The sequence below is a fragment of the Chrysemys picta genome, chromosome 22, assembly GCF_011386835.1.
Source record: "Chrysemys picta bellii isolate R12L10 chromosome 22, ASM1138683v2, whole genome shotgun sequence".
Lineage (NCBI taxonomy): Eukaryota > Metazoa > Chordata > Testudines > Emydidae > Chrysemys > Chrysemys picta.
Window position 1 is genome coordinate 21888402 of NC_088812.1, and position 12692 is coordinate 21901093.

The 12692-nt window shown below is 50.1% G+C and overlaps 1 protein-coding gene across 1 annotated transcript; it reads right to left on the reverse strand.

Annotated features, from left to right (window-relative positions):
• Positions 1-4542: 4542 nt before the first annotated feature.
• LOC135977076 (SRRM2 protein homolog rsr-2-like) lies at positions 4543-7221 on the reverse strand. Its single transcript, XM_065576054.1, has 2 exons — positions 6290-7221; positions 4543-5143 (listed from the first exon to the last, which is right to left on the reverse strand). The coding sequence occupies exons 1-2, from the start codon at positions 6828-6830 to the stop codon at positions 4551-4553; spliced, it is 1134 nt and encodes a 377-aa protein (XP_065432126.1). The 5' UTR covers positions 6831-7221; the 3' UTR covers positions 4543-4550.
• Between the last annotated feature and the right edge of the window lie 5471 nt (positions 7222-12692).

The window sequence follows — 12692 nt, forward strand, 5'->3', positions numbered from 1 at the left end:
TTGACCTCAGGCAGCACCCGGAAGCAGCTGGCATGTCCGGCTCCTAGGCAAAGTAGCGGCCAGGCAGCTCCGCACGCTGCCCCTGCCTGCAGGCACTGCCCCGGCAGCTCCCATTGGCCACAGTTCCTGGCCAATGGGAGCTGCGGAGCCGGTGCTCGGGGCAGGAGTGTCATGCGAAGACTCCCTGACCGCCCCTGCACCTAGAAGCTGGACATGCGAGCTGCTTCTGGGAGCCGCACGGAGTCAGGGCAGGTAGTAAATCTGCCTTACCCCACTATGCCGCCGATTGGACTTTTAGCGGCCTATTAAAATCTCCCGGATGCTTTCTCTAGTCACCGGGAGGTGGATGCTGATTCTGGTAGACCCCGGACAATCCAGGAGGGCTGGCAACCCGAGCTGTCAGCAGAGTTCGGTGAGAGGGGGCCCAGGAAGCCAGCTGAGCCCCATCCCTACCTCGCCCGCAGCCTCCAGTAAGTGTTTGGAGCACGGGACAATGAGGGGAGGAGGAGGCAGCAAGGCACTGGGGGGATGGCTGGGGAGCTCAGGGAGGAAATGGGAGCAGGGGGGTGGAGGAGGCAGCTGGGCCCAGGGGCATTGGGCGGGGGGCCAGTGTTTAAAGTGCCCCCCAAAAGTAGCCACATGTAAATCCCTGAGCACGCCCCAGGTCAGGTGTGTTCGAATCAGGGTTATGGTGTTTTCCCAAATTAATGCCAGGTTCCTTTCTCCTTTTTATTAAAAGTTTCCTCGGCTGTATAGACTCTGTGCTTTCGAGTGGGGAAGTGTTGCCTCTTATACGCACCCAGAGCCGGTTCTGTGTTGTATTGTTAAGAGGGACCCCTGGATATTGAACCCTTGTTATTAAATAGTTATAAATTTGATGATTAACGTTTAAATCTTGTTGTGTCCATATGGGAGTGTTAACGTTATCACATGAAGCTAAATTATTTACATTATGTTACAATAGTTACTGTCACTAACATTCAGATTATGTCCGTTTACAACAAAATCACATTTTGTCCTAAAACAAAAACTACCATGTTCCATATACACAATAGACGTGTTAGAGGAATTCTGTCTCAGCTCAAAGTGACCTCTGGAGGATGTGACCTCATCTCGCTTGTCAGAAATCTACCCCAGTCCTCTCTCTTCTGCACAAGCTTCAGGCTATAAAGTGTAGACGTCTGAGGTCCTTTTCGCCAGACTCACCCATAGCGGTGATCTCCAGGCATCATTAACACGTTATTTTTCCATAGTCCCAGAGATACAATGGGAGATTTTATATATTTCACCCTTGCTAACTTAACCATGTACACGACAATCGTTTTGTTCTGATGGAAATATATAATGTCATGAAGAGTCCGCCAAGCTTGTCGATCTCTTTCCTCTTGGGAGGCATTATCCCACACTACTTCCCGAATCTCAGCTGGTGATTTTCCAAATTTCCAGCATATTCCTCTCGAATGATTCCTTCTGCTGTTGTCTGTATCCAGGTCTGGGCTTGCGCACCGGTAATAGCCAAGCAGGTGGCTTGTTCCTGTATCTCTAGAGCTTGCACAAGCACTTGATGATCCTGCGAGGAGATATTAAGCACAACTTCAGCCAGATTAGCCTCCAAGCACCACAATAGGCCTAATGCTTGCAGTGAAGAGATTAACAGGATATGCAAATATTCCAGTGCCCCTCCTATTACAACCTACTTTATTCTGCAGCACCTCCAGATCAATTGCATTTAGACCTCCTACGCCCCCAATTCCCAGTACGTCCCCTGCAGTGCTCCTTCTAGCTCTTCTTAACTGTCTAAGCCAGTTCGTGACCTCCACCAATTGTCCCACCCAGTGAGGAGTGCCACCATACACTGACTGCAGTTACCACTGACACTAGCAACTGAGACTCCCTGTACAGACATTTCTACCTGTTTTAGACTGTAGTGGGTAATCCAGGACTTTCTGCGTCCTGTCCCTACGAATAACATAGGATCCCTCTTTTTGCAGGCAAGGGTGATACGGATCCTCAGTTCAAAAGGTAGGTGCTGCAACTCTATTCATGGTTGAGGTGGAGCTCTGCACACAGTAACGGGTAAATTACCACGTGAAGTATAAAGCGATGGACGCGTGAACACACGGGGCTAAACTAAATCCATTCTCAAAGCGGCTACAGCAGGGCAACTTCCGTGTGTAGTCAAGACCTCAGAGTAACTCTGCCATGGGGGAAGGGAGCTCTGGTTCCGGGGCCCATTCAGTCCTGTGAAAGGGACACTCATGCTGTTTGTGGTTGTGGGTCTTTCTGTGTGGAATAGCCATGAGACCCAGCAAACTCGTTCCACACCAACCGTCCCCTGCTCCCCAAGAGGCTGCATCATTCCAGCTAAGACAAGCCCCCCAGGGACTCGCCTATACTAGGAAATGCTTGAGACTCTGCCTCCTCCCTGTCCTGAGCCGCAGAGCCAATTACACTGAGATGGCAGGGAGAAAATCACAGTAATGAGGAGATAATGGGGAGCGAAAATGAAGGAAAATTTGTCATCTTCTCACTTAGGGCCGGATCCTGCAGCAAGCTGAGCACTTCCAGCAGCTGTTGAGTGATCCCTGCAGCCCGTGGAGCACCCACAGAGTCGGTGCCTATGCCGTGGGGCTGAACCCCCCCAACCTCTCCCCGGGGATGGAAAATGCAGAACTCACATGGTCGTTTTCATGCAATTGCTGCTGGTGGCTTCCTAGAGTCTGTTTGGGTATGTCTACACTACGGGATTAATCCGAATTTAGATAATTCGGATTTGAGAAACAGGTTGTATAAAGTCGAAATGAGTGCGGCCACACTAGCACAGTAATTCGGTGGTGTGTGTCCAAGTACCGGGGCTAGCGTCGATTTCTGCACCGTTGCACTGTGGGTAGCAATTCCATAGCTATCCCATAGTTCCCGCAGTCTCCCGCGCCCATTGGGATTGTGGGTTAAGATCCCAGTGCCTGATGGGACAAAAAACATCGTCGCAGGTGGTTCTGGGTACAGCCTCACTTCCTCCCTCCCTCCCTCCCTCCCTGCATGAAAGCAACGGACGGCAGACAACCATTTTCGCGCCTTTTTTCCTGGGTGGGTGAACACTGCAGACTCCATACCACGGCAAGCATGGAGCCCGCTGAGGTCAAGACAGCACTCATGAACATTGTAAACACCTCGCGCGTTCTCGTGGAGTTTATGCTCAGCCAGGACCAGAAAAACGAGGAGAGGAGGCAGCGGCGGCGGCAGCGCAGCGACAAGCATGATGAGGACATGGACACGGACACGGACACAGAATTCAGTGAAACCACAGGCCCCGGTGCTTTGGAGATCATGTTGTTAATGGGGCAGATTCTATCCATGGAACGCCGATTCTGGGCAAGGGAAACAAGCACAGACTGGTGGGACCGCATAGTGTTGCAGGTCTGGGACGATTCCCAGTGGCTGCGGAACTTTCGCATGCGTAAGGGCACTTTCATGGAACTTTGTGACTTGCTGTCCCCTGCCCTGAAACGCCAGAATACCAAGATGAGAGCAGCCCTCACAGTTGAGAAGCGCGTGGCGATAGCCCTGTGGAAGCTTGCAACGCCAGACAGCTACCGGTCAGTCGGGAATCAATTTGGAGTAGGCAAATCTACTGTGGGGGCTGCTGTGATGCAAGTAGCCAAAGCAATCACTCAGGTGCTGCTACGAAAGTTAGTGACTCTGGGAAATGTGCAGGCTATGGTGGATGGTTTTGCTGCAATGGGATTCCCTAACTGTGGTGGGGCAATAGACGGAACCCATATCCCTATCTTGGCACCGGAGCACCAAGCCACCGAGTACATAAACCGCAAGGGGTACTTTTCAATTGTGCTGCAAGCACTTGTGGATCACAAGGGACGTTTCACCAACATCAGCGCGGGCTGGGCGGGAAGGGTTCATGACGCTCGCGTCTTCAGGAACACTACTCTGTTTAAAGGGCTGCAGCAAGGGACTTACTTTCCGGACCAGAAAATAACCGTTGGGGATGTTGAAATGCCAATAGTTATTCTTGGGGACCCAGCCTACCCCTTATTGCCATGGCTTATGAAGCCATACACAGGCAGCCTGGACAGGAGTCAGGAGCTGTTTAACTACAGGCTAAGCAAGTGCAGAATGGTGGCAGAATGTGCATTTGGCCGTTTAAAAGGTCGCTGGCGTTCATTATTGACTCGCTCTGACCTCAGCCAAAGAAATCTCCCCATTGTTATTTCTGCTTGCTGTGTGCTCCACAATCTCTGTGAAAGTAAGGGGGAGACCTTTATGGCGGGGTGGGAGGCTGAGGCAAATCGCCTGGCTGCTGATTACGCGCAGCCAGACACCAGGGCGATTAGAAGATCACACCAGGAAGCGGTGTGCATCAGAGAAGCTTTGAAAACCAGTTTCATGGCTGGCCAGGCTACCGTGTGAAATATCTGTTTGTTTCTCCTTCATGAAAACCCTCCCCCTTTACTGACTGATTTTCTGTAAGGAACCCACCCTGCCCCTTCCCCCAGCTTTCTTTCAAACCAAATAAAGTCACTATCATTTAAAAATCATTTATTCTTTATTAATAGATTAGAAAAAGAGGGAGGGAACCCGGGTGGTATTTGGGAGGAGGATTGCTGGGAAGGAAAAAGCCACAAAGAAAAGGTTAAAAAAATGACAGCCTTTTGCTTGGGCTGTCTACTGGGGTGGAATGGGAAGGTGTATGGAGCCTCCCCCCCCCGCGTTCTTACACGTCTGGGTGAGGAGGATACGGAACATGGGGAGGGGGGAGGGTGGAACAGGGGCTGAAGCGGCAGTCTGTTTTCCAGCAGCCGTTCCTGAACCTCCACCAGACGCTGGAGCAGCCCCAGCATTGCATCCTTCATCCTCTGGTCTTCCTGCCGCCATCTCTCATCTCGATCGTCTCTCCTCTCCTCACGTTGGTCCCTCCTCTCCTCACGTTGGTCCCTCCTGTCCTCACGTTCACTGACTTCTTTCCTATACTTTGAAACTGTTTCCTTCCACTCATTCAGATGAGCTCTGTCACTCCTGCTGGATTGCATAATTTCAGAAAACATCTCGTCTCGCGTCTTCTTCTTACGACGCCTTATCTGTGATAACCTTCGGGATGGAGGAGGGAGGCTTGAGGAATTTGCAGCTGCTGTAGGGAGGGGAAAAAAGAGAGAATTGTTTTAAAAGCTACATTTTGCAGAACAATGCTTATACTCTTTCACGGTGACCAACACTGTTCACATTACATAGCACATGTGATTTCTGTGCAAGGTCGCATTTTGCCTCTTAATGCTGAGTGCCTGTGGCTTTGCTGCTAGAGATCACAGGTCTGGGCAACAGAATTCGGCTTGCATGCGGCCATGGTAAGGTTCTGCGCCATCCTTTCCCACATACCAAGCATAGCTTGTAGAGTGCTGCAGAAGCCTGGCCAATCTCAGCCAGTTGGGGGGGGGGGCAGTGTGGTGGGGCTTGTCTGGGCCCCTTCAGGCAAGTAGAGTGCTGCGGTTTTTCTGTTAACATTCAGCAGCACCAGAAAACAAACTAACCCCCCCCCCTCTCGCCATGAATTCTCTGGGATGATCGCTGTACCCCTCCCCCCCCACCGCGTGGCTGGTATCAGGGAAGATCCCTGCAGGCACCAAACTACCCCCCCCCGCCGCCGCCCCCCCCCTCGCCATGAATTCTCTGGGATGATCACGGTACCCTCCCCCCACCGCGTGGCTGGTAACAGGGAAGATCCCTGCTAGCCAAACGCGAAAAACTCAGGGCCAATTTCCCATCTGCGCTTGGCTAACTGCAGGGAAGGATTTATTTTCCGCCACAGGCAAACAGCCCAGTAGGAACGGCCACCTCTGTCCCCTTAATTAAGTTCCCGTATTTCAACCAGGTTACCAGGAGTGATATCACTCTCCTGAGGATTACACAACAAGATAAAGAACGGATGTTGCTTGAATGCCAGCAAACACCGGGACCATACGCTGCCAGGCTTTGTCAGGCAATGATACCAGATTACTTGCTGCAAGCATGGCGTGGTCAAGTGTCCTACCATGGAGGAGGGAATAAAGATGCACTGCCCAGAAACCTTCTGGCAAGGCTTTCGGAGTACCTCCAGGAGAGCTTCATTGAGATGTCCCTGGAGGATTTCCGCTCCATCCCCAGACACGTTAACAGACTTTTCCAGTAGCTACAGACTTTTCCAGTAGCTGAACTGACCGCGAATGCAAAGTCAGGCAAAGTAATCATTAAAAACCGTTTGCTTTTAAAACAAGTTTTATATTTTAAAAGGTAAACTCACCTGAGGTCCCTTCCATGGGGTCAGAGTCTTGGGTACTGGCTTGGGAGGCTTGGGAGGGTACTTCAGTCAGGGTGAGAAAAAGATCCTGGCTGTTGGGGAGAAGGGAGTGCTGTGTGCTCTCTGCAAGCTCCTCCTCCTCCTCCTCCTCCTCCTCTACCCCATCGGCAGAATCCTCAGGCGTCGAGACTATCCCCGACCCAGAATCCACGAACAAAGGTGGGGTAGTGGTGGCAGCCCCCCCTAGAATTGCATGCAGCTCGGCGTAGTAGCGGCATGTCCGCGGCTCTGACCCGGAGCGACCGTTTGCCTCCTTTGTTTTCTGATAGGCTTGTCTGAACTCCTTGACTTTCACGCGGCACTGCTCAGAGTCCCTATTGTGGCCTCTCTCCATCATGCCCTTGGAGATTTTTTCAAAAGTTTTTGCATTTCGTCTTTTAGAACGAAGTTCTGCAAGCACTGAATCCTCTCCCCATACAGCGATCAGATCCAGTACCTCCCTCACGGTCCATGCTGGTGCTCTTTTTCGATTATCAGCCTGCATGGTTACCTGTGCTGATGAGCTATCTGTGGTCACCTGTGCTCTCCACGCTGGGCAAACAGGAAATGAAGTTCAAATGTTCGCGGGGCTTTTCCTGTCTACCTGGCCAGTGCATCCGAGTTTAGATTGCTGTCCAGAGCGGTCACAATGATGCACTGTGGGATAGCTCCCGGAGGCCAATACCATCGAATTGCGGCCACACTAACCCTAATTCGAACTGCTAAAATCGATTTTGGCACTACTCCGCTCGTTGGGGTGGAGTACAGAAATCGATTTAAAGGGCCCTTTACATCGAATTAAATAGCGTCGTTGTGTGGACGGTTACAGGGTTAATTCGAATTAAAGCTGATAAATCCGAATTAAAGTCGTAGTGTAGACCAGGCCTTAGAGGCTTTCCCTTCACCCTCCCACTTCCCTGGTTCTTGTCTCGCAGACAGCAAGCAGAAAAAGATCAGAAGTCCGAAGCACAGACAATGTGATGTTTATTGGGGTTAGTTTCCAAGCAAGCATATTCTGAAGCCCTTCACACCAGTCGGGCTTATCTCTATACAACGATAGCGTCCAAACCTCCCCACCAGCCCCTTGGGGAGTCGCTCCATTGGTTAATTACTGTCCCTGCGAGAAAACAACACCTTATTTCCAGACCGAATTTGTCGAACTTCAGCCATTCAATCATGTTGAACCATTTGCCTGGAGCCAGCCCTGCAGTGAGCTCAGCCTCGCACAGAGAGGCAAAGGGATTTCCCCCCAGCAGCAGAACTGGGACCGGACCCCAGGTCTCTGATCTCCCAGCTCAGGGCACTGGCCACTCGACTGCTGCAGCCGGCAGGGTTGATGGATTGATCCTAGGGATCAGCTGCACCAAACCTCTCCCATCTCTGTTTATTTCCCTCTAGCCAGCTCTGCCAGAGGCTTTCGGGTGCCCTAGCCCGGTGCCGCTGCCTGGCATTGTGCAGACCCCACAGCCTGGCTAGGTCTATTTAATTAAAACCCACTTGTTGCTTTTCATCCCTTTGTCTCCCAGCAACGATCACCCCCCTGCCTGGTGCTGATGGGCCGGAGCCCGGGCTCAGCGCAGCCAACACCTGGCAGCAGGTGGAACACACACAAACCTCCTGTCTCAGTGGGGAGATTCGGTTACACGGCAGCCGCTTCCTCAAAGCCTCTTTGCCAGTCTGGGGCTTTCAACCACGGCCGCTCCACTTGCCAGTGCTCCCAGAGCAGCTCTGGCACCTGCTGTGGGTGACACCCCCCAGTTAGTACCATACCCCCCATTCCATGCCCAGGTGATTTGACTGGTTAATTAATTAAACTTTAAAAGGCGGACCCCCATCCCCATGAGATAGATCAGCATCATTACCTCTGCTTAACAGAGGGGGACAAGATACTAGACCCCACTCTCCTCTCAGTACTGGGAATAGAACCCAGGAGTCCTGACACCCAACCTTCCCCTCCCCCGTTCTAACCATTAGACCCCGCTCCTCTCCCAGCACTGGGGCTAGAACCCAGGAATCCTGAGCGCATACACTTCCTGTGATTTGTGGCATCCTGTCAGTGCGGAGGATTTCCATGGGCAGGGAGAGGTGCAGCCCTTTGGGTCGGGATTGGAGAGAGACGGAGCCACTAGGCATCGTTATTATTCCGTGGAGCCTGGTCCCTGCTCCGCACGCACTGAGGGGTGAATCCCCCTTCTTCACCCCCTTCAGCACAGCCCAGGGCCTTCCCTTGCTACTGGGCCCAGGTGCAGGACACGAACCAACAGAGTGATTCTGCAGCGGCTGCAACCTGCTGTGTCCATCAACACTCCCAGGATGGCTGGGAGCAGATAACAGCACCACTGATACCCACTGAGCTACTGGGAGTGGGGGCAAGAGGTCTACGGGCCAGAGGGGCACAGGTATGGGGTTAGATAGATAGATAGATAGATAGATAGATAGATAGATAGATAGATAGAGTGTATGGGGATGGATGGGTATATTCAGGGAGTGCTGGGGGATGGACAGACGGAGCAAATAGAATTGGCCCACTGTATTTTTTTCTAACACCTGGGGGTGGGATTTTCAAGAGCCTACAGGTAACATTTTCAAAAGCACTTAATTGACTTAAGAGTATAGCGGTGTGAATAACAGCTTTCTCAGTTCGCTGGCAATCCCAGAAAACCGGAGGGAAATAGTTTTCAATTCAGCCCAACACAATTTTGTAAAAACTTTTTGCTTTACCGACAAATTTGGAAAAATTCATTTTGGGTTCAACCTGAAACTATTTTTTTTGACATTTTCAGTGAATTGAAAAGTAAAAAAAAAAACCTATTTCATTCGATTCCTTTTTATTTCAAGCATTTTTGATATCATAAATTAGAGAGACTTTCAAAGCAAAAACTAGTTTGGAACCAGAAAATCAAATTGTTTCCATTTCTTCTGGAGGTTTTGGAGGCTCGTGTTCCCACTGCCAGCGCTCAGTCGACAAGAGCTCCCTGCTATGCCAGCTGCTTCCAGGCCTCACCGTGCATTTCACCCTCCATCCGGGACTCTCATCTATTGCACGTCTGCTTTGTTGCATCTCCGAGGAGGTAATGGGAATCCTCAGCAGTGTGGCTGATGAGATCTGCTCCCTCCCTTGCCTTTATAACCCCTCTTCACCCCACCCCTAATTTAAATGCTGTCCAACCAGCCATTGGGAAAAAATCCTCATTAAAGAGACAGAGAGTCCTGGGGCACCTTTAAGACTAACAGATGTATTGGAGCATAAGCTTTCGTGGGTGAATGCCCACTTTGTCAGATGCATGTGGTGGAAATTTCCAGGGGCAGATATAAATATGCAGGCAAGAATCAGTCTGGAGATAACGAGGTTAGTTCAGTCAGGGAGGGTGAGGTCCTCTGCTAGCAGTTGAGGTGTGAACACCAAGGGAGGAGAAACTACTTTTGTAGTTGGCTAGCCATTCACAGGCTTTGTTTAATGCTGATCTGATGGTGTCAAATTTGCAAATGAACTTTTCCTTGGGAAATGTGGCTCATTTCATTCCTTGATGGCTCATACATTTACTTAGATTGGATGCTGTCTAGGGAAGGGCCCCAAGGGAAGAGTGAAGACATGGAGCACCTGAACTACAATTCCCAGGTGACATCATGGTACCTAGTGCAGAGTCTACTCGCCAAATTCCCAGTCTGTGTCTCCACTCCATTCTCCACATCCTGTCCTGAACTGGGCAGCAGTGGAAGGTCGAACCACTCCCCTGCTCTGTGCAGTTTGTCTCTTGGATCTGGGCTTCATTAGCTGGGCCCATCTCTGGTAGGAACTTTGTCAACATTTCCTGGCGTCTCCCTGTTCCTGGTAGCCCCTCCAGATCCCCAACACAACTCCACCTTCCTAATAACCCTTTGCAAATCAGTTATCAATGGCCCATGACTTCAGCCAGGCTCAATGCAATGGCAATAAAAAAGCCAAGTGTTTCCTTGCAAAAATCTTGCCTCTTTAACAGCATCACCAGCCCCAAACCTTCAAAAATTAAGAGTCCAGTCCCTGAAAAATCAGGAGATTGGCTGAAAAGTCAAGATTTTTTTTTAAATCATTTGCATTGGGTTCTGTTTCTTTACTTTCTGGATTCTGAGCCTTGCAGGGTTAGATTTTCCAGCTTTTCTGTGCAAGGGCAGAAAACATGCTTAAAAAAAAAGAAGAAAGCCAAGATTCTCCTGTAATCCCATGACTCCCAGAGCTGGGGCTTTAACGTCAAAGAGCATGAGACTCGTGACAAAATCGTATCACTGGGAGTTGTTTGGATCTGGAATTGTGGCTTGGGCCCAACTCCAGCAGAAACGAGTCCTGAGTGTGTTCCCTGGCTATTTCCTAGAGACTTCTCTGCTGCTGGAAACCCTCCTGGATCCCCACCCTAATGTCACCTCCCTGACCCTCCGCACCATACCCTTCTGAACAGTCAGCCTTCAGGACCTGGGCCAATCCAGTCCCATTCACATTAGTATTATTTCTTAGGGCTTGTCTACACTACTGTGCAGGGTCGATCTAAGATACGCAACTTCAGCTACGTGAATAGCGAAGCTGACGTCGATGTACTTAGATCTACTTACTGCGGTGTCTTCACTGCAGTAAGTCGACAGCTGATGCTCTTCCATCTGCTTCGCTTGCACTCCTCATTTTGGTGGAGTACCGGTGTCAACAGGAGAGCGCTCAGCGCTCAGCTAGATGCGATAAATCGAGCCCCGCTGGATCGATCGCGGGTAGTGTAGACAAGCCCTTAGGTGTATTACTGTTAGGGTTCCCCCCACTCTGAACTCTGGGGTACAGATATGGGAACCCGCATGAAAGACCCCCTAGCTTATATTCTACCAGCTTAGGTTAAAACTTCCCCAAGGCACAAATTCCTTTCCTTGTCCTTGGACGGTATTGCTGCCACCACCAAGTGATTTAAAAATTCAGGGAAGGGTCACTTGGAATCCCTATCCCCCCAAAATATCCCCCCAACCTCCTTCACCCCCTTTCCTGGGAAGGCTTGAGAATAATATACCAACCAATTGCCTTAGCAATGTGGGCACAGACCAGACCCTTTCTCTTTAGGACACTGAAATCGATCAGGTTCTTAAAAGAAGAACTTTATTTATAAAGAAAAAAGTAAAAGAATCACACCTGCAAAATCAGGATGGAAGGAAACTTTACAGGGTAATAAAAAGACTTAAAATACAGAGGATTCCCCTCTGGGCTCAGCTACACAGTTACAATAACAAGAATAAAATGACCTCTGTAGCATAGGAAAATGTAAAGTCCTCTACATCTCCGTGGATCCAGTAGTTCAGGGCTTGTCTACTCTTATGGCACAGCTGAGCCACTGCAGTGCTTAGTGAAGAGTTTCTCCTCCGGCTTTTCCACACTTCTGAGCAACGTAGTTACACTGACATTAGCGTAAACCAGGGCTTAGAGTCAACCCCCTCGCGTCCAATGGGGAGTGTTCGCCCTGGAAGGCTGCCTGGTTTCTATTACCTTTCATTGGATGCTCAGAGAAAAAAACCCTCAGAAAGAAGCAATGTTTTCAAGCGTGTCAATGACATGCAAAAGGGCCCAGCTCTTTCATAAATGAAGTTCTAGTGAGGCTCCCACTGTGTGTCGTTCCACTCACCTCTGGCACGCCCTGTGAGATGGACACAGTGTTTCAGTGTTATTAACACTGGGGAACTCCGCGGACCAAGATCTGAAAGAGAAGAAGGAAACATTTCCAGTGGATAGCGCAGCACCTGGGAAATCCAATCCAGTGAGAAACCTCTCCTCGGGGATTCAGCTGATCCAAGAGCGTCATTTACAACAATAACAAAAAGAAGTCTACAATATGCATAACGTACCCACCTGTCTGTCTCTGGACACTCCCATCTATCCCCATACAGTCCTACCTATCTCTTCCCATATACTCCCATCAGTCTCCATACACACCCATCTATCTAACCATCCCCATGCATACCTATCCCTATAATCTTCCATCTACCTATACACTCCCATCTATCTATCCATCCACAGGTGCTTGAACTAAGGGTGAAGGGGGTGCAGCACCCCCTGGCTTGAAGAAGTCGTTCCCATCACATACAGGGTTTACAGTTTGGTTCAATGGCTCTCAGCGCCCCACTACACAAATTGTTCTAGCATCTCTGTATCCATCCCCATTGACTCCTCCCTATTTATCCCTACACACTCCCATAGACTCATAGAATGTAGGGCTGGAAGGAACTTCGAGAGTCATCTAGTTCAGTCCCCCATGTTGAGACTGGACCATGTAGACATAGATCATCTATGACAGGTGTTTGTCCAACATGTTCTTAAACCTCCCATGATGGGGATTCCACAGCTCCGTTGATACCTGTTCCAGTG

Bases quoted from the DNA above. Each gene is read 5' to 3' on its own strand.
- LOC135977076 (XM_065576054.1), bottom strand. From the start codon at position 6,830: ATGCAGGCTGATAATCGAAAAAGAGCACCAGCATGGACCGTGAGGGAG. The intron at 5,144-6,289 runs GTGAGTTTACCT...CCCTCCCTACAG, and splicing joins CCCCATGGAAGGGACCTCAG to CAGCTGCAAATTCCTCAAGC.